General features: G+C 40.2%; 2 protein-coding genes across 2 annotated transcripts; both read right to left on the reverse strand.

The window, feature by feature from the left end:
* Positions 1-392: 392 nt before the first annotated feature.
* On the reverse strand, positions 393-4,182 carry LOC124129904. Its single transcript, XM_046493260.2, has 3 exons — positions 3,503-4,182; positions 2,285-2,641; positions 393-637 (listed from the first exon to the last, which is right to left on the reverse strand). Exons 1-3 carry the CDS (start codon positions 3,672-3,674, stop codon positions 474-476), a joined length of 693 nt encoding a protein of 230 aa, XP_046349216.2. The 5' UTR covers positions 3,675-4,182; the 3' UTR covers positions 393-473.
* A 10,422-nt stretch (positions 4,183-14,604) lies between these two features.
* On the reverse strand, positions 14,605-20,365 carry LOC124114659. The gene is made up of 4 exons (XM_046475336.2): positions 19,714-20,365; positions 18,594-18,956; positions 17,994-18,098; positions 14,605-17,160 (listed from the first exon to the last, which is right to left on the reverse strand). The coding sequence occupies exons 1-4, from the start codon at positions 19,916-19,918 to the stop codon at positions 16,742-16,744; spliced, it is 1,092 nt and encodes a 363-aa protein (XP_046331292.2). The 5' UTR covers positions 19,919-20,365; the 3' UTR covers positions 14,605-16,741.
* Positions 20,366-21,525: the final 1,160 nt, after the last annotated feature.

Below are 21,525 nucleotides of genomic sequence, written 5' to 3' on the forward strand. Positions count from 1 at the left end.
GGCGTTCCTCAGAATGTGGGCCCAGCTGCATATGGCCTTCATCAACCGCATCATCCATTCCCTGCATCGACGTTGCACAGCAGTCACCAATGCACGCGGCGGACACACGAGATACTGACTTGTGATGCCATTTTGGGCGGACACACGAGATACTGACTTGTGAAGCCATTTTCTCAGAGACTAGTGTTGTGTTTCACTTTAAGAATATTTGAAACTTCAACCTTCATGATCAGTTTTGCAAAGTTTTATCTTTTTAATATGTCTCAAAGTATGTTTACAGTGTTTTGACACATAAGGTTTCTCATATATCTACCCATGGTGATGTTTCTTTTGCGGTTCAGTATATTATACAGCGATGATAAATAGTAAACATATATAAAAAGTATGTCCACAAGGATCAGGATAATTTATTCTTTTCGTTACACATACATTAAATCGAACCGTACAAGGTTCGAAGATCAGATTCTTTCTGATCATTTTTCTGTATTTTTTGTTGGCACCATAGCCGTGGGTCCATCAAACTGACACGTTGTGACACATCGGGCGTTCGGACTGGGTGAAGACTTAAACACGTACAGCAGATATATGGTTAGGCATGCCAATGCTAGCAGTAGTACCAGTCCAAGTGTGTATGCTTCTGAAACAGGAAATCAACAAACGTCGCAGACAAGAAATATACTGGTTGCCCATACGCGACCAAGGGCGCCTTGATTAAGCTGGAATATTAATTATATCGGCGGCCAAGACCACAATAAACATACACACATTATGCAAACTTAAGAGTAACTATGATCATAGGCATCCCATTATTGGATTCGGGGTGAATCCCAAAAAACATGTCTTCTCCTCTTTTCTTTAAAGACTACATATGTGTTGACATTTGATTTTTATATATTTGTGTTTACATAAGCTTACAGGCAACTTTTAATTAAACTTTAAAGAAATACAGAGTCTGCTCTGCAATATTTTGGTTGACAACAAAGGAAACTTTGACTCCCACAAACTTTACAACCAGGCTCGTAGGAACAGAGATGTGTGTGTGTTGGGGGTGGGGTGGGGTGGGGTGGGATGGGGATTAGTGGGGGGGTTTGTTAGTACATCATACGTGCTCTTCTTGGAATGATTGCACATGAACGACAGTCAAGGCCCCGTTACACAAAACAGGATTAGGATTAGGATAAGGTTATGATTAAGGTTAACTTAGTCTGAAATTACGCCCGTGTCACAAAGCAACTCGATCTTAATTCGGTGTGGCAATCCTAGCGCTCAGGCTGCAATAGTAATATGACATGACATTGCGTGCTGACGCCCTTACTCGACATGCTGCTTAAACACGACAGCTTATGATAACCTACCTTTCGTAATAGCACGCTGACGTGTTGTCTATAATCCATGTGCAACAGCTGTATTTAATTCATCATGGGAAGATCATAATGCACAACATATTTTGGTTAAACAAGTTAAACTAGTTCCCCAAGGTGTTTCGCTTCACAGGAAGTTTTGAAAATAGGCTGGTTTTTATTTTAATTAATTTGCTCGTTTTTTCAATACAGATGCCTCTGAAATTAAGTGCAGATGAAAAATTAGCGTACTCAAGTTTTCAAAATTGAAAACACGTTTCGCCCCGTTCTTTGGTGACTTTGTAGGATAATTCAACATTCTTATGTGTTAGAAGGTAGACATTTCCTGACTTCATAAGCAATGACTAATTATATTCATAATTTGAATAAATGTAGTTCTATAAATATTAGATTCTTTAACTAATATTCCATGTATAAATGTATGTGTAAAACAAATAGCATCATGAAAGTCATCAAAATATAAACTTTGTCAGGACACGCATGGTAAAATAAACTTTTTTTTTTTGATGGGACTCGACATCTGAATTCTCCTGATTCATGTCACGCCCCAGTATGACTACCTACATGTACACCTTAAATCTCGTCAATTTTGTCTGTTTGATTAATATAAACAGTTTTTCATTAATCACTTGCACATAACAGATGTTATCAATGTCGAATTTAATTAGGACTAACTTTGTATTTTTCCCGGTTCATTGATGTACAATAATGTGCAAACTTTTGTCAGAATCCGATTGTTTACACGTCAGTGTTTCGATTCATACCTCAACAAACCGGGAAAAATACATAGTCAGTCCTCAATTAGAAGATTTATTTATTATATTTTACGAAATTAGGCTCGCATCATACATGTTTTTTTTATTTCTGATATGTGATATTTTACGAAACTGAAACACAATGTGCTTATAATCTCTCTATCTTACCTTTTAAATAACCGATGAACCTATCAGTTTGGCTTGACTGTTCCTCCAGTTGTGTCAAGCATCGGCTCAGAGAGTCCTCTTGTACAATACAGTCACTATGTCCGTTCTGGTTTGGGGCATTATCGTCAACAAAAAGCATCTCCTTTGGATCTGAGATAATATTTCTCAAATAATTATTTTCATTTATAAGGTTTCGTATGGTCTCCCTGGTGTCGTGCAGAGACTGGCTGACTGTCTCTAAATTGCGTCGTGTTTTAGCAAGATCACTTTGTACTTTCCACATTCTTGTTTTGCCAGTCATCCATAATTTCATAAAATTGTCGTGGTTCTGTGTATTGTAGTCAATCACCTCCAGATCTGAAACGAAGAAAGTATAGAATTAATAGGAGTGAGTTATTGAATTTTGTTCAATGCAAACGGTTTGCAGTATGAAATCTAATCACAAATGCCTATAAGTAATCGTTCCTAGTTCAGACAAACCGTCGTGTGGTCTGGCTGGGTATCTTGGTTGATTGCATGTCATCGTACACAGACGGGCGGGTTCCCATTTTGCCGGGCGTTATTGTTGTAGTATCGTACCTGACCCTATCCCGGGGTAGAATAGGTCTTCAGCAACCCCTGCTTGTCGTAAGAGGCGATCGGGTGGTCAGGCTCGCTGACTTGGTTGATGCATGTCATCGTATCCCAATTGCGTGGATCGATGCTCATGATATCAATCACTGGATTGTCTGGCCCAGACTCGATTATTTACAGACTCCCGTCATATAGCTTGAATAATGCTGAATGCGGGGTTAAACAACAAACAAACAAGTATTGTGCCGCCTGTCTCAAATCATCTCTCATAATGAAATTAGTTGACCTGCACAGTTGTGCGAATGAACCATTGTTGTTACACTCAATAACAAGTCGCCTCCGTACGAGGGGATCAGTGTGACGACACCCCATACTGGTTGACGTGGCTCTCTATCAATGACTGGATTTTCGGGTCCAGCATAACTTAGCACATGCCCCATCATAAAGCTTGAATAATGCAACTTTAAACATCAAACAAAATATCCACCATTATAATACCTTTATAAGCCACAACAATGAAAACCATTTAATCTATAATCTATTTTCTCTCGTCGACGATCCATAACAAAATATATATCACGTCCAGCTGTCAAAAGCTTTTTGTTTAATTTCAATTTTACTAAGTATGAGAATCAAAAAGATTACCTTTACAAAACCCGTCACATTTTGTAGACGTGGACTCAGTATTACAATGCCGCTTGATCTCCTCACAAATCTGGCACCTCTTCTCGTTACAAAGATCTTCGTAACATCTCGCACACACAAAGCATGCAGTTCCTGCGAAGATAAGAGCGACTACCCACACAACAATCTTCATCGTGTATGCTGTTAGTCCTTCTGCACATTCCTCACCCCAACACACAACAGATAACCTACACCCACAGTGTCACTCTGCCAGGGCTGGGTTTGTTATGCACGACTGAAAGAGGAAAACATTCTGTCGAGGACGTTTGTGTTTGCAACGATCTGCCTGACATATCCATTTCCTGATTCACTCGTCATTTGTTTTGAACTGATAATCAGTAGTGAAATCATTCTCTCTCGTGTTCAGGCAAGCGTATGTTGTGCGAATGTAATTATTGTCAGCTGAAAGTCGCTTTCAAAACTGCGTAAAACGCATTCTGGTCCTTCATTGGCGGTGAATGTGAAAAAGAAGAAAACGGCATTCAGCGGACAGGGTGCGGTGTGTATTTGCGGTTCACAGCTCTACAACCTTGGTAGGAGTTGCCACACAATCAGTAAATGTTGCGTCGTGGTTCGTCAGTTTGTTGAAAGCCTTGTATTCCCACTCCACAGTGACGTATAATGAACAATTGAGTCCTACTAGATACAAATTAATCGTCGCCATCTGAAATAGAATAAAAAATATAGGGATGATTAATTGACAAAGACAGAGAGTATATCACGCGAGTGTGTTTAGAAATGGTAAATGTCCCGTCTAATGGAAGTGAATTCGTTTTTAGCGAGTCTTAGCGAGCTAAATACATAGTGTTTATACCTAATACAGGATACTTACCATCTCCAAACACACAAGCGGGATAACCTCTTTATCATATGATGTCATTCTTCAACTCTGTGCTCGAAAGATCTCTTCCCATCGCTCACAAACATTACCTAAACATTGAAATGTGCGCATTAATATATAACATCAGAATTTAAGTGATGTGTCAGTCACACTGACAACAGTCAATATTGTTCAAAGGGAAGCTAGTCAGTCTATGACAGGTCACGTTTGTTGACAGTCTACCTGTACTGTTATAAGGTTACGAAGTGGAGAACACACAGCGACAAAACGAGCAAGGTAACAAATCGGACATATTTCGGCCAAACCAAACTTAATCCGGGCAAAAGGTTCAAATCCGCAGATGCCTAGATCTACAGCTACTAGCACAGCAATATGGAAACGGATCCCGATGTGAATAATGTGAACACATGTGATAAAAAGTCATGTAAGCGTTGTCCAGCCTTCTAAGGAAAATAATGTAAACATACGTCATGTTAGTGTCCTCGCTGATTTTATTCGCAATTTATATCTCCAAAGTTGCCAAAACTTGTAAAATGCCTAAGCTGCGTCACACTTAGACACTGATTTACATTATATTATAGTATTCTTTTGATAATGATGCTGGTAGTTTCTCCAGATTCCCGATGGTTAATTCTGACTCGATCGCCGATTGACAAGGGTGACGCCATGTTTGTTTGTAAACACTCTATCCGCATATGACCCAGATGGCTATCGGGTGAACCCGTGAAGATCCGGGTTAGAATAGGTCTTAATCAACCCATGCTTGTCGTAAAAGGCGACTATGCTTGACGTAAAAGGCGACTGACGGATTTGGGTGGTCAGGTTGCTGATTTGGTTGGTGCTTATTATCGTATCCCAATTGCGTGGATCGATGCTCCAGACTCGATTATTTACAGACCACCGTCATATAGCTGTTATATTGCCGAGTGCGGCGTTAAGCAACATTAAAAAAACAAAAAACCCTCTTTTTTTTAAATATTGATTACTACTATCGAAAGTATGCGGTTATTAAGTCAGTATTTCTGCTTTGTGTACATCGTAGCTGATATATCTTTGTTCAAGCATTTCATTGTAATGCAATTGGTTATGACAACTATTATCCTGAATCGCGAAATGATTGCTTTTGTTTTGACTTTATATTCTTTCTCAGTCTTTCAGATAATACTTTGAGGAAAATTAAATGGGCAACTAACGTTTTCAAGGAATGGAAGATAGAAAGAAATAGATTAAGTGTTCTGGACCATAAACTTAATTGAACCACAAATTGACGAGATGACTGACGGTGAATTGAACGTTTAAATGTCACGCTTTCTGTGTGAAGTGAGGAAAGCTAATGGAGAGGAACATCGTGCACAAACCCTCCATGACCTTGTGATTGGGTTTCAGTTGTATCTGGAACAGAACGGAAACTCCGCGAAACTGCTTTCTGATGATATACTTGTCTAAATTAGGAACACATTGGACCATTAAATGAAGGAATGCCCTGTAGCCGGCATTGGGACAACTAAACGTTAAGTCCAGGTTATGACTTGTGAAGAAGTGGATCTCCTGTGGTGTAAAGGCGTTCTTGGAGGGAATTCCCCAGGAAGCTTCTTTGACACTTTGGTTTACTTACTGGAATTAACTTGGCATTTAGATCTGGCAAAGTTGGGAAAATTCGAAATTAAATGTCACAGCTCTTCGCTACAACGAGGACGTTTCAAAATAAAAGTGGCCTGGTAAGAAGGAAAATTAAACAGAAGATTGTGTTTGCTTTTCGTAATTCAAGCAATAAAGAAAGATGCCTACTAAAGAATTACAAGATGTACATTGCTCTCACTCGCAAGAGTCGCATTCAAGGTATCACAGCTAATATACTACCGAAGTATAAACTACGAATTCTACTCGTCTATCACACTGACCCGAAAATTAAAACCTGTCAATATTTGTGGTTTTGGTTTGTTGTTTTACGCCGCACTCGGCAATATTCCAGCTATATGACGGCGGTCTGTATATAATCGAGTCTGGACCAGACAATCCAGTGATTTACATCATGAACATCGATCCACGCATTTGATCCCGTTAGTCGCCTTTTTTCGACAAGCATAGTCACCTTTTGCGGCAAGCATGGGTTGCTGAAGACCTATTCTACCCCGGATCTTCACGGGTCGTCAATATTTGTGACCGTGTCTGATTGTGATTGATAATTGTGCAACTATAACACTGCATCCTAGCATGACATGAAAGGTAAGATTATGTATGAGACCTAAAGCCTATGATGTATTGGTTTCAGCCCTGACAAGAAGCCTGCCAGAGCATTCTTTCTGCGGCCATTGCAGAAACCGAGGGTAACCGTATGGTATGCAACAGCAGCTGTGATGATGGACACACGCACTTCGTGGGACGATGTCAAAACTATGCAAGGAGGCTGGCTTGACAGACTATCACAGTAACCAATCTCCGTCGTCATCGGCAGCAACCCGCTTGTAGGAGGCGGGTTTTGAAGAGCAGATTGTGTCTAAAACAACTAGACACAGAAGTGAAAGTGTGCGGGAATACAAAAGAACAAGCGGACCGATGAAGAGTCGTGCCAATGGTCTTGTCAACAGTGCTACAGAGACCAAGTCTCCTCGGCCTGATGAATGCACATCCAGGGATGTCGAAGGCAGAGGGCAGACTGAACGTGTCGTCGGACAAACTATACGTATCCATTTTGTTGTCTATATCAACTTGCGAAAATAAATATTGTCTCCTAACAAGTTTTGTTTTTAATGTTGCTTGATGAGACCTCACTTGATAAGTGATGGGAGATATGTAGAATGCGAGTAGCCATGCATGTTTCTGTGACCTACATTAGAATACAGTACATTCGTGAAAATGTATTTCCATTAAACACAAAAGACGACTTGACTTCTGTGGTTTAGAGTTACAAGTCCTTGGTCAAAATAAGCGACGTAAATCACTCAGGGTCAATATCCCATCCTACCGTAAATTGTGATGAGTATTACACTAAAGGACATGAAGAAATATCAAGGGATGACAAACGTTCACCTACAAACCTAACGAAACATAAAACAGCTGAAAATATCTATATTCCTTGGCAGAATGTAGAGATAGCATCAAAATCAGGTAATATCATTCCCACACTGCACAGCAGGACCATGTGGACCAATGCCTGTCAGCCTCCATTAGACCACGTGGTTTAAATTTATGCAGATGGTCAGCACAGAGTAAGAGGCTCAATGAGTTGGGTTTGCTCTTTTTAAACGAAGAGAGGAGAAGAAAGATCGGTAGTTCTAGGATATGTTCACAATATGAATGACACATATGAAAAGTTAAAATCTTTATTAACAGTACAATCATAACATTTATAAGTTCTATTCTGCGTTAAGTGTTTTAAATATATATCTTCATATAATTGGCATATTTTTTCATAGGGTCACAAATGTAACCTGTACTAAATACAGGGGTAGAAGACGCAGGGATTCCAACAGTCACATATATGTTGAACATGATACTTCTAGCCTAAATATTCAAACTGTCATAAATAATGTCATGTTAACCTCCAGCCCACAAGGTAGTTGTGTGTGAAGCACTCGTTGGTGCCTTCTCTCATATTTTACAAACCGTAAACAAATTATCAACAAAGCCTTGCAAAAATAAATCAAATGTAAAAAAACCCCAATGATATGATGTTGAATGTAAATAAGCAAAACGTAATATGGAGGAAGCATATTATGAGTTCAATAAAACAATAATCAGTTAATAATAGGGGCCTTTTGGCTAAAAGAGAATACGAGAAACTATTAAAAAAACTTTATTTATTTATGCTGATCCTGAGGAGCTAACAAACCACTTCAGGAATATTTACAACACTAAAACAGCTTATGAAATTCTCACTCTTATAAAGCAATTCAAAACAAAAAAACGTCCAGGCTAAGATAACATAAGGAATGAACTGTTAAAATATATTATATATTGAAAGTGCAGTTGGTTGAACTGTATAATGTCTTAAATATTGGTCACTTCCCACAGAGCTTGGCAACATCGGTTATCACCGCATTACATAAGAAGGGTGATGAGACTGACCCAAACACCTACATGCGTTTTGCAGTAAGCAGCTGCTGGGGTAAACTATACTGAGTCAAATTAAAAAATTCACATTTTTAAAAGTAATCCCATATATTATATACAAGGGACAAATGTATCAGAGAAGGTAATTTTTAATCATTTATGTCCAAAGTAGGATCTTAATTAACGGTGGTAACCATAATTTGTTCCAAGCACCTACGGTATTCGGTAATAACATCAACAGTTTAAATCATAAGTCCCAAGCACGAGAATCTGATGTGCGTGTATGGCCACCATGTGCGTTGACAACTGCCACACAACGCCTCCGCATGGACCTTGTGATGCTTGTGAACACATGATTGGGAAGACGACGCCATTGTTGCTGCAAAATGGTGCCAAGATCTTGCAAATTCTCTGGTTGGTTCTGGAGAGTGCGCAGACTTCTGCCAGAGCATCCCAGACGTTTTCGGTGGGATTGAGGTCGGGAGACCTTGACGGCCAGTCCATGACGTTGACTCCCGCATTCTGAAGGAAATTCCTTGTCAAAATTGCTGTGTGGGGTCTGGCAATGTCGTGTTGGAATATCAAACCAGGTCCATGTGCTGCCATGAAAGGCAGAAGTTCTGGTGCCAGTACCTGGTCGCGGTAAGCAGCAGATTTGAGGTTGCCACGGATGACAAGAAGCCTGGAACATGCATTGCAACAGAAAGCACCCCACACCATGACACTTCCGCCTCGAAATCTGTCAACTTCCTGTACACAACACTGGGCGTAACGTTCATGACGGCGCCTCCACACCCTCGCCCTACCATCAGCAAATCGAAGATTAAATCGGGATTCGTCACTGAAGACGACTTGATTCCAATTCCTCTGAGTCCATCGTAAGTGTCGCTGTGCCCACAATTGACGTTGACGTCTGTGTAATTAAGTCAGAATCGGCCCGCAGTATGGCCGTCGTGCTTGAAGGTGCGCAGTTCTCAGACGGTTTCGAACAGTTTGCGCACTCAGTCTACCCCTAAACAGTTCATTTCTGGTTAATTTTGACGTCAAAAATCGGTTACGGAGGTGACGTAAGACAATCTGACGATCCTCTGCATGTGACGTCACACGTGGTCGACCTGGTCGAGGGCGATTAGCGGTGGTACCCGTTTGCTGTAGACGCGTCTGTAAATCATAAACAGTCCGTTGACTACAACCCATCGTCCTTGCGACTTCAGCTACGGACGTTCCTGTCTGCAACATGCCGATGGCACGTTCACGTTGCACATTTGAAAGGCGTGGCACGAAAAATGGCCGTAAAGACTTTTGTTTTCTTGTGTTTTTCTTTTTTTGTTAATGACTGCTAACAAGTATGGCTGAAAACACGTGCGGTATTATGGCCACGTGACCAGTTGCACGTGAAAAACCACTTTTGCCACTATAGTGCTGTGCACATGATTTTGATCGATTCACCTGCACAAAAACGGGTGTTATCTGAAGACAATAATGGCCATTACTGTTTATATACACAATAAGGGCCCACAATGATAACTGGTCAAAATGTTAAAATTTTAGGATTGTGAAGTTATTAATTGGGTTCAGTATATAGTTTGCATCTTAATAAATGAAAGAATAATGGAACACATGGAAAAACTATTACAAGACCACTGTCAGTCTCGATTTAGAAGGGGCTGTCGAACATCAGATGATGTATATTCTACATACATTAATATATAAACATTCATATATTCTACAAAAAGTAAAAAAGGAAAGAATATACAGCTGCTTTGTAGACTGCTTAGGGCCTGTGATTCAGTTGACAGATCACTACTCCTAACAAAGATATTATCAAATAACATCTGAGGAAATGTATTAAAAAGAATACCAATCACTATATTATAATGATATCTCTTATGAAGTGAAAACTGACGGGGACATTTCACAATCCTTTAACTCCAACATCGGGGTAACACAAGGATGCATTTTGTCTCCCACTTTATTTAATATAGTCCTCAGTGATCTTCCCCATTATATCAAGTCTGGGAGTAATAATATAACTGGGCGTGGACATATATTTTGCAAATCTTTTCATGTTCTTAATCAGAGCGCTCAAGTGATTTAATGCACTTTGCAAGCTAAGGCCATACAAGTAGAATAACAGCAGTCGTGGTGAATACGTAACACTGCTTATAAACTGACATGCATGGTTTGCTCACTGTTGCGTCGGTATGTGGCTGACAGTTCTCAAGGTTCCTTTTCAATGTTTCGTCGTGCACCACATATCTCCAATACAATAAACCTCTCCTGCATTTAGCTTGCCGACTGTATACATGAGACAACCATCGGGAAATCTCGAATGTGATGCACATAACTTCAGCAACTTATATATCTAAATTAAAATATAGCTGCAAGCACCATGGGTGGGTTTTCTAAACTAAGATTAAGTAACCATAGATTAACTACCGAACTTGGAAGACATACAAAACCACCCACCCCGCTACATGAGAGACTATGCTCTACACGTTCAACCCACGGGCTGTGTGGGTCAAGCAATCTGGAAAACCTTGTTTGTTTATAGTAGCAACCTGATACATTCTGTGGCTAGTGTTCTTTCGTCAATATAATCTAATTATCTAAACATGAATTTTCTGGATTGGTATTAGAAAGATAAATGCAATCATCTCGGACGTTAAAAAGGATAAACTCTTTTACAGATATTTTCAATTTACATCTAAATGATTCGTTTGAAGAACCACGAATCCTTCATTCTCCTCGATTCGTTTCGATTCGCCAAGTCGTAGAAGACTAGATACCGTCATAACTGTATTCGAATGTCAAACAGCCACCAGTTTCAATACATCATGCTTGGCACATCCTGACGCCACTGTTCCTGATAGTGACAGAACGTTCCGTCGCCTTCTCTGTTATTTGGTCTACATATTGCTGAACGTCCAAAGTCCAAGAACTGAGTGCACAACTTCTGACACCAGAAGCAGGTCCTGGTAGAGACCCCTGATGGTGTCATCTCCACGTGTTTATCTAGGATCACGTGATAAACCATCCATACACAGTTGAGGACGAATGCTCGACTGCTGATCGACAACCAAGGCAGTCCTGTAGCTGTTGTTATATGAACGTCATGTGAAAGAACATGTTTCTGTTGTACATGTTAAATGTGAGATCAATATAGCAGTGTACATATTGGAACCATGCAGGAAAATGTCATCTGAGGATTGCTGAGAATAAAATGTGTGAAATTCTGGACTTCCTCAAAGATATCATGTATGTCAATATTTTTACTTAAAACATTTTAGAAAGAAGTAGGCATCCCAATGGCCACCAATGGGACTCCTCTCCTTGTTGATCTCTATGTATATGAATCGGAGTTTCCGCGGGGATCGGCAAAATATAAATGAGCGAATTGTGGCAATGCTACAACCTATATAGTAACCAGTCAACAAGATGGTATCCAAAAGCCTAAAACCTATATAGTAACCAGTCAACAAGATGGTATCCAAAAGCCTAAAACCTATATAGTAACCAGTCAACAAGATGGTATCCAATATCCTACAGCCTATATAGTAACCAGTAAACAAGATGGTATCCAAAAGCCTAAAGCCTATAGTAACCAGTCAACAAGATGGTATCCAATATCATACAACCTATATAGTAACCAGTAAACAAGATGGTATCCAAAAGCCTAAAACCTATATAGTAACCAGTCAACAAGATGGTATCCAATAGCCTACAGCCTATATAGTAACCAGTGAACAAGATGATATCCAATATCCTACAACCTATATAGTAACCAGTGAACAAGATGGTATCCAATATCCTACAGCCTATATAGATGCCAGTCAACAAGATGGTATCCAATATCCTACAGCCTATATAGTAACCAGTCAACAAGATGGTATCCAATATCCTACAGCCTATATAGTAAGCAGTGGACAAGATGGTATCCAATATCCTACAGCCAATATAGTAACCAGTGAACAAGATGGTATCCAATATCCTACAGCCTATATAGTAGCCAGTCAACAAGATGGTATCCAATAGCCTACAACCTATACAGTGACCAGTCAACAAGATGCTATCCAATATCCTACAGCCTATATAGTAACCAGTCAACAAGATGGTATCCAATAGCCTACAGCCTATATTGTAGCCAGTCAACAAGATGGTATCCAATATCCTACAGCCTATATAGTAGCCAGTGAACAAGATGGTATCCAATAGCCTACAGCCAATAAAGTAACCAGTGAACAAGATGATATCCAATATCCTACAGCCTATATAGTAGCCAGTCAACAAGATGGTATCCAATATCCTACAGCCTATATAGTAGCCAGTCAACAAGATGGTATCCAATAGCCTACAACCTAAACAGTGACAAGTAAACAAGATGGCACCGGTAGCCTACAACCTATATAGTGACCAGTGAACAAGATGGCACCGGTAGCCTACAACCTATATAGTGACCAGTGAACAAGATGGCAACCGGTAGCCTACAACCTATATAGTGACCAGTGAACAAGATGGTAACCGGTAGCCTACAACCTATATAGTGACCAGTGAACAAGATGGCAACCGGTAGCCTACAACCTTTATAGTGACCATTGAACAAGATGGCACACGGTAGCCTACAACCTATATAGTGACCATTGAACAAGATGGCAAGCGGTATCCACAACATATATAGTGTGACCAGTGAACAAGATCGCAAGCGGTAGCCTACAACATATATAGTGACCAGTGAACAAGATGGCAAGCGGTAGCCTACAACCTACATGTATATAGTGACCAGTGAACAAGATGTCAAGCGGTAGCCTACAACCTATATAGTGACCAGTGAAAAAGATGGCAACCGGTAGCCTCCAACCTATACAGTGACCAGTAAGCAAGATGGTAGACGTTGGCCTACAACTTATATAATGACCAGTTATCAAGATGTTACACGTTAACATTCAACATTTACAGTGATCAGTAAACAAAATCGCAACCGCTAGCACACAACCTATTGTCGTTAGGGACCGACCATTTGAATTTCTGGGGGTGGCCTGGGATTTTATCCGAAAAAAAAAGATATCGTCCGCAAAAGTTCTGGAAAAAAATTAAAATTAAAAAAAAGAAGAAAAGAAATCAGGCTCATTGTTTTAATAGAAAAAGAAGAAATATCTGGTTTTGTAGCTGTAACTGAAAAATATGTAATCTCGATACAGAATCCCAGCCCCCTAACCCCAAGCCCCAACCCAACCTCCGAATATCAAATGGTCGGTCCCTTAGAATAAAACCTCTATAGTGCCCAGTAAATGGCTCTTTAATGATCTTCTGTAGCTAATATATGTATAATAATCAGCATTTATTTCATTTATGACATTTTGAGCATTTAGGAGAAATTCAATTCTAAAAACTTAAATATGGGTGGAGATTTACCAATGCAATGAAAGGTATGTTGAAATGTATTCCAGGCTGTGTTAAAAGAACGGACGTCAAAGGGACGGAACTCGAGCACTTTAAAGCTTGGTTTCTCTGTCAGCTCACTGCCACCGTTCACATGTAGCCTCGATCCCTGGCCGCGTCATACCAAAAGACGTTTTAAAGATGCAGGTGCGTGTTGTTAGCCCCACTAGCGTTCGGTATTAAGGAGGAAAAATGGGACTGGTCGGCTCGGAGTCAGTAAACTGTGTCTACAAAACCGGCATCAGTCCGCACTAGTGCAAACAACCACACACACGTGCATGTACGGCATCAATATTTTTGAACGCGTTTTCACCTCACCTCACATATTCCGAATTAACACACATAGGTCCTGTAAACATATGGTTGTCGTAATGTGGCACGGCTGTGTTGCAAGTAACGATGAAACCTGAAAATCTCCCTAAAAAACAACATGCGGCAAAATAATTCAAAATATTCTATTTATTTCTTCTTTCATTACCCAGTCATTAAAATGCTGACATATTTTTATGCCTGGCAAAGTATTGGCAATTAGTTGTATAGTTAAAAACACAGTAAAATATTACCCCTCACAAAATTTAGCATCAAAGTACATAACATGAACTAAAATGTGACTCATAAATATGAAACATTTGACATAAATAGTTCTCAGGTTTTGAAATCCTGCCGAGGTGCGTTTTCAAAACGTATTCCACAGCAAAAGGTCAAGAATCTGCCTGGTTTTTTATATATATATATATATATTTGAGATATCATTATGACTAAATCACTAATTTATTAACTCTCGTGATGGAAATTGTTGTCAAGGGTAATCAATATTGTGAAAATGATAATAGCTTTATTTTGACATGTCATTTGGCACGTTACCTACACCCTTTTCACTATTTCCTCTTTTCTAGACTAAACCATTGTTTACCTTCAATAACTTCTTTAATTAAATATTTGGGAGTGACGATTTATAACATAATATGTACGTCCAGTACTGACGCATTAATACCGAATCTCGGGGAGAGCCATTTGTAAATTTGTATTTATGGCGCGTTGTGAATGAATTGTTTTTTTAGCTATATCGCGACGCTAGACACCAAAAGTGTGCTTTTGACGCATTGTACCCTTGTTGGCAATCCAACTCGATCATCCGAGTACATGAATGATGAGGAATATCACGTTTGATGGGAAGTTTCGTTAGACGTTTCGCTGGACGGATTGCTCACATTACGAGGTTGACTCTCTTTGGTATTACAGGTTTACTTTGGTGTCGCTGATTTTGGTGTGTTTTTTAAAGGGTGTGAGTCTGGGTTACACTTTAATCTATCCGCAGTTAACTGAATAAATGACATTTTTTATAACGAATGTGACGATAGCACACAACCTTCCTAGGTCGGATACGACGGTGGGGTTTAACGTAGCAGACACATTTGAAATACAGTACTTACAACTCAAAGTTTACATCGGAAATAACATACCACAACTACATTGTAATAGGCATTGTCCGAATGCTGTTCTTATAGAGGATATTACATGTGTCGAGTGAAATATAATGTTTCTATCATCGAGTGAGGGGGGTAAAAGATATTTTCACGAGTGGACGTAGCCACGAGTAAAAATATCTCCTTTTCCCAGTCACGAGATCAGAGAAACATGGCATTTCACGAGACACATGGAATATCCTTTATATTACATATTTTTTGTGTGGTTGTCTACCGGAAAATTGAATTACTTCATTAAAAATGTAAAACATTGAAACGGTTCACCACCCCTTGTATTTGCGACTTAAAAAGTAGTTTCCTTTTTGCGAAACCTTAAAAAATATTACCAAAAGTATCAAAAAACATTTAGGATCACGAAAATTCTTGATTATATATTAAGATTATATATAAAATCAACGTTAACCAAAAATATTCTTGAAAACTAGACCGCTGTTGGAAGCGAAAGAATACACGCTGGTCAAGTAACAAAAAATGGCGCTTTGCAAAACGAAATCTCGATTGATGAGTTAAATGAGAAATTTCCGTTTATAACGAAACATTTTCGAGAGAATAACAAACTGCAAGAAGTGATATTAACTCCAGAAATGACAATCTGTCATTATTTTGCCTTGTCAAAGTGGAACTCGCGTAAAATGGACGTTTGTGTAAAGGCCGCACACTTACGATATAGGGAGACAATTTAAGGGGAGGTAACTCTTGTAGGACAATAGTCACGTCAAAATGTTATGTTCACTGAAGTGAAAAATCACTTTTCTCAACTTCAGAAAACTCAATCTTTCATACTGAAGTATATAATAAAGACGTTTATCACGTTGGTGAACCCCAAGACCAATGGCATGGTGCCGCCAAACCTATCAACGTAATCCTGGCAATCTGGGATCTACCCATGACCATAGGATTCTAGCACGCAGAAATTCTGCACAGTGAATTGCGTCACTGTAGACGACTGGATTACTGAGGCGTGGAATGTAGGCATTCAGGTAACCCCTCAATTTGTAACGTGCAGCGTGACAGAACAGTACAGAACATGACGTCACGCAACCAGGTCACAATATACACTGAGGTGCAACTTGCAGTACCATGGCGTGAGCAACACGCTACTTGTAAAATTTGATCTAATTCGCTTTTGATGACCGCCTCCGTCGCATGTAGGCGATAGTTTAAATTTAAGCATGGCGCTAAACCGTTCGGTACATGTAAGTTAGAGTTGCGCAGAGGACACTGAGCAATGTCCTAAAGTAGTTATAACTGGTCAAACATGGCCCGCTCAAACACATCTCTTTGTGGTGTCTACAAGTCTTTCTGTCTACCTCGATCCAACAAACCGACTTCTTAGCCAGAAGGATTTGTTCAATGTCTCGTTTTATGACAGTGTTAGTTTCATGCTACTTGTGCCCAAATTTCGTTATCTGGTATTGCTGCTTGCTTATATGCAGTGCTGAATTCCTTGTCTATCGCCAGTCTTATTTCAACCGACACATCATCAGGTGTCGGGTTTATCCCACGAGTGTCTTGATTAAAGCCGTTACGTCGGTCGTCGGATGAATCTGGAGATACGGATCTCGGGGCATGGTGGTTCTTGGCTCTAACGTGAGAGTCGTCATGGGCGTGGTCCTGAGGGCCCCCCTGCATGTTCACGCTCTCAGATGAGGATCCCGCGAAGACGGCGCTATCATCCGACACATTGTCTTGTCTTTCTTGGTCGCGAAGCGAGACGTCGGCCTTGACCTCCTCCTCAATGTTCATGGACGTTTTGGTGTCGGTGTCACTTACTAGGGACATCTTCTCTGGAGCTGTATCTAAATGAAAACACATAAAGTTATCAGTGAGTGAGTTAGTGGCGAAACTGCAGTTAATACTTCGAGACATCCGTATCTCGTACTCGGCGTACTGACATACAAGCATATATAACAATGATATGCTTGTCGTAAAAGGCGACTAACGGGATCGGGTGGTCAGGCTCGCTGACTCGGTTGATGCATGTCATCGATCCCAATTGCGTGGATCGATGCTCATGATGTCAATCACTGGATTGTCTGGGCCAGACTCGATTATTTACAGACCGCCGTCATATAGCTGGAATATTGCTGAGTGCGGCGTTAAACAATAAACCAACCAACCAACTTAACAGTGAAAGTTAAATTTAGGGTGGATGGATCGGGTGTTCGAACTAAATTGTTATCATATATTCATGAGTATATTTTGGTTTCCAAGCACCGTAAGACCTACATGACGTTGGACTTTCCTCCTACGTCACATTGACACGCCGTGAGATACTGGAATACTGTTCAAAGCGGCGTTACCCACCTCACTCACTAATGTTCTCGGCATATATGATAACTCACGAGCACATGTTTATCGTTGCAAATACAGTCAACTACGGTTATATCGAACTCAAAGGTTATTGAGTTCTCTATAACCGGAGTTCGTTGTGAACATATAAACATATATACACAGCTAGTTGCCGGGTGCAAAACGTGTTCGTTATAAACGTAGTTTACTGTGATTATATATTCACGGTGTCAATAGCTAACATGCAAAATCATTATTGCACAATAAGGGGAGACTAATCTAACCAATGATTAGAAACTTATAAGAAAACGTAGGGACAAGTAGGAAGATAGATAGCTACCTGCATGACCCCCCTTGTGGAACTGGCATCTGTATATGGTTATACACAACACGATCACAATGACCCCCAGGATCACCAATAACACAGCTGTCGCTATCTTCTGATCTAGATGGAGAAAATTAAAATGGAGAAAATATACAATCAAATCCATATGATGCAAACAAACTATACACAAAAAACACTACTGTGCAAATCAAGAGGATTTTTCGATTTTACCCAAATAAGTAAAAGTTATTTTACGCATCAGTCGCACTGTAGCTTTTTATTAAACTACTAAGGTAGGCTTCTTATCCGCTGTGAATAGTTACGTCCCTTAGGCGTGGTAGGATCCGATGGTCGTGGGTTCTCGGGATTTATTTTAAATAAGAATTTCTTCAATAACAAAACTTGAAATAAACTAATTTTGACTTTTGGGGCTCTAAATACCCAATTTTACGGAGGGTATGCATGATAACCCAAACAAACATTTTTTCCAGGCACCCAAAATGAAACTCTCCCTGTATTCTTTTGTGTAGTGACTGAAAATTATTTCTGTAGAACAATTTCAGAAAAAATCCCAACCCCGAGTATAACATGGTCAGCCCCAAACTTGTGCGGTACCTTGCAGTTGTGCTTCCAGGTCAGACTGTCGTTCAGCCATTAATGTATAGTTTGTCTGTAAATAGGACATGTTGGTGAGGTCAGTCTTTAAGGCCTCATTGCGCTCTTCCAGCTGGCTGACGTCATCACTAAGTGTTCTAACGGTGTTGTTCCTTGCTGCAATCGTGTTCCTGAGGTCGTTGTTCTTTGCCTGAAGAAGCTGTAGGGAACGTTTTGCATCCTGCAGAGACTGGTTGGTTGTAGTGACGTCATGTTGAAGCATCTCGATTGTTCTTTTGTCACTTTGGGACTCTGTCGTATAATTTTTAATAATTTCTCTAATTGTTTCGTTTTGCATTCCTTCTCGTTCCAAGGCCGCCATTTCTGAAATTGAAACCCAAACAGTATAATATATTTTGTCAGATCTCTGTCAAACAGGTATTCTGATTATTCCATGATGTTATAATAATCCAAAATTTGAGAACTGAATATTCACAGACAAAACATTTTTACAGGTTGTGCGCATGAGTGAGTCAGCGACAGAATATGTCTCCAGTCCCGACACACTGGCAGTGCAAAAGTACCTCAGGTCGACATATTGACGTTGAATTCCCCCCTGTTTGACGCGTGTGTGGTATTGCTCACGATACCAACCACTGTGACATACTCAATTATTTACAGGTATTGTCGTTTAAAACGCATTCCTCTTGCGCTCTATACGGATTGCATTACATCATTTGTCCAGTCAGTATACACTTATTTTTATCATCCTGAGTATATTGGGGCGGTTCGGTAGCCTAGTGGTTAAAGCGTTCGCTCGTCACGCCGAAGACCCGGTTTCGATTCCCGACATGGGTACAATGTGTGAAGCCCATTTCTGGTGTCCCCCGCTGTGATATTGCTGGAATATTGCTAAAAACGGCGTAAAACTATACTCACTCACTCGCTGACTGAGTATATGCCTGCTGTAATGAAACAGTAACATCGAACTAATATTGATTTAATATTGAACTAATATTGAGTCATTAGACAAAGAATTTATGACTTAGTTGATGATATTTGTGATTTTACGTGCGCTTGGGTTGATTTCGCAATGACATGCGCGTGACATGATTGTGTAGTATTTTAACGCGTTAACTACCTTTACAGAAGGCGTCGCACTGTAACGGCATATCTTCAGTTCCGCAGTGTTGCTTGACGTCGTCACAACTGTAGCATCGTTGTCTCTCCTCCACGCAATACTGAACTCCACGTACACATTCATCCTTGAAACACTTGACCCGTTGGAGGCCGGCAATCTCAGGGGCCGTGTAGAGAATGCCGGCAACAAGAAGCACTATAAACATGTTTGTCCACTTAAAAAGAGACGCAGTTAATCCAATACGTTTCTTGAACTACAACGCTGTGTGGTAAAATCCTACAACTTCTGAATGATCCAATTGCCGGCTGATGAAATTAATATGAAATTAATACAAAGCCTGAGTTAATCCTTTCTCACTACAATTTACCAAAGATAAAGCCAGATTCTTGATTCCTGCGATTGTACGTGTTCCAACTTGACGCGTATTTCTGGTAAAGAGATCAAACCAGTAAACCGTTTGTTTGATCTTCATCGATATCCGTTTAAGTCCAGGATTGCCTTGCCAGTGACCAATTTCCTCGTTGTGTTGATAATATATGCGTGGGTGGGGTGTACATGCGTAGTTTCGGAAATCGGTTTTTCCGGACTGAAATAGATCCACGTTGGGAAACTTTGGTGATGCAGTCAATGTTGTTACCAACCAAACCTTGTGTGTAATCTGACCTTCACACTTAACGACCCATATAACAACAAGGCTGCAAGAAGAGTGCGAACTAGTTCGTGATGGAAAGATTATGCATTTAGGACAACATATTTTTGTGTGTAGTGTTTTCATGCATTATCAGTAAATCTGGGAGTAGTCTTTACCATATTACAGGCCAGTAGAATTAAGCTATAATCACCCCAAAACGATGTGTAAGATTAAACCGCAATTTAATTGAAGTGGATCATTCGTATATTATCATAATAAATTTAAGGAAAGAAGGACCTGATGTCAGTATAGTGATTGATTATGCTTTTCAAAGTGCAAATAGAAGAAACAATTGCGCTGGTTTTTGAACAGATGTCTCTCCCCCAACCTCAACCTCCCATTGAGGTTCACGCGCGCGCGCGCACACACGCACGCACAGACGCAGACGCACACGCACACGCATACACACAGAGATACACACTCACACTCACCACACGTACACACAAACACATACACACACAAACCACACATTTACACAGACACACACACACACCAACATACACATACACACACACCACACACACATACACTCATACACACATACACACCACACCATACACATTCACACATACACAAACACTCACACAAACAACACAAACACACACACACACACACACACACACACACACACACACACACACACACACACACACACACACACACACACACACACACACACCTCTTCCTTCCTACGGGTCTATTAAACACTGTGACAGGGACAAGTGCAACAGCGACACGCGACATGCACAGCCTTGTCAGCCGTCATCATATCAGAAAATAAACCCTCACCTGGTTTTCCCAAGAAAGCTTTGTATAGGTACATGTCACGGGCATTCACAGCATTGTTACGAATCACCCTTATCGACTTTGTGTTTTTAACACAGGTGATTGAATCTATTTGCAAACCCAACACACAAGTATTATTTTCACTAATGTGTGCTTGTCGAGGAGGACTGCAACCTAACAAAGGCAACTTTAGAAATACGGGGGACGTTCAATAAGTTTTGCAACTTCAATATCAGACCAAGTCGCAGAATATCTTTTGCAGTTTTATTTTTCGTTGAATTCCCCCCTGTTTGACGCGTGTGTTGAATCCATCCGTTGGATTTTCAACAGTTGAA

Source organism: Haliotis rufescens, unplaced genomic scaffold, assembly GCF_023055435.1.
Source record: "Haliotis rufescens isolate VD_foot unplaced genomic scaffold, xgHalRufe1.0.p SCAF_7, whole genome shotgun sequence".
NCBI lineage: Eukaryota > Metazoa > Mollusca > Gastropoda > Lepetellida > Haliotidae > Haliotis > Haliotis rufescens.

What these genes read in the sequence shown, in the direction of transcription:
- LOC124114659 (XM_046475336.2), bottom strand. Translation starts at nt 19,918, where the DNA reads ATGTTTATAGTGCTTCTTGTTGCCGGCATTCTCTACACGGCCCCTGAG. An exon ending in GTGCGACGCCTTCTGTAAAG is followed by an intron (nt 18,957 to 19,713) that starts GTAGTTAACGCG and finishes TTTCAATTTCAG; the next exon opens with AAATGGCGGCCTTGGAACGA. An exon ending in CCACAAGGGGGGTCATGCAG is followed by an intron (nt 17,161 to 17,993) that starts GTAGCTATCTAT and finishes GTTTTCATTTAG; the next exon opens with ATACAGCTCCAGAGAAGATG.
- LOC124129904 (XM_046493260.2), bottom strand. Translation starts at nt 3,674, where the DNA reads ATGAAGATTGTTGTGTGGGTAGTCGCTCTTATCTTCGCAGGAACTGCA. An exon ending in ATGTGACGGGTTTTGTAAAG is followed by an intron (nt 2,642 to 3,502) that starts GTAATCTTTTTG and finishes TCTTCGTTTCAG; the next exon opens with ATCTGGAGGTGATTGACTAC. An exon ending in GTTCATCGGTTATTTAAAAG is followed by an intron (nt 638 to 2,284) that starts GTAAGATAGAGA and finishes TTCCTGTTTCAG; the next exon opens with AAGCATACACACTTGGACTG.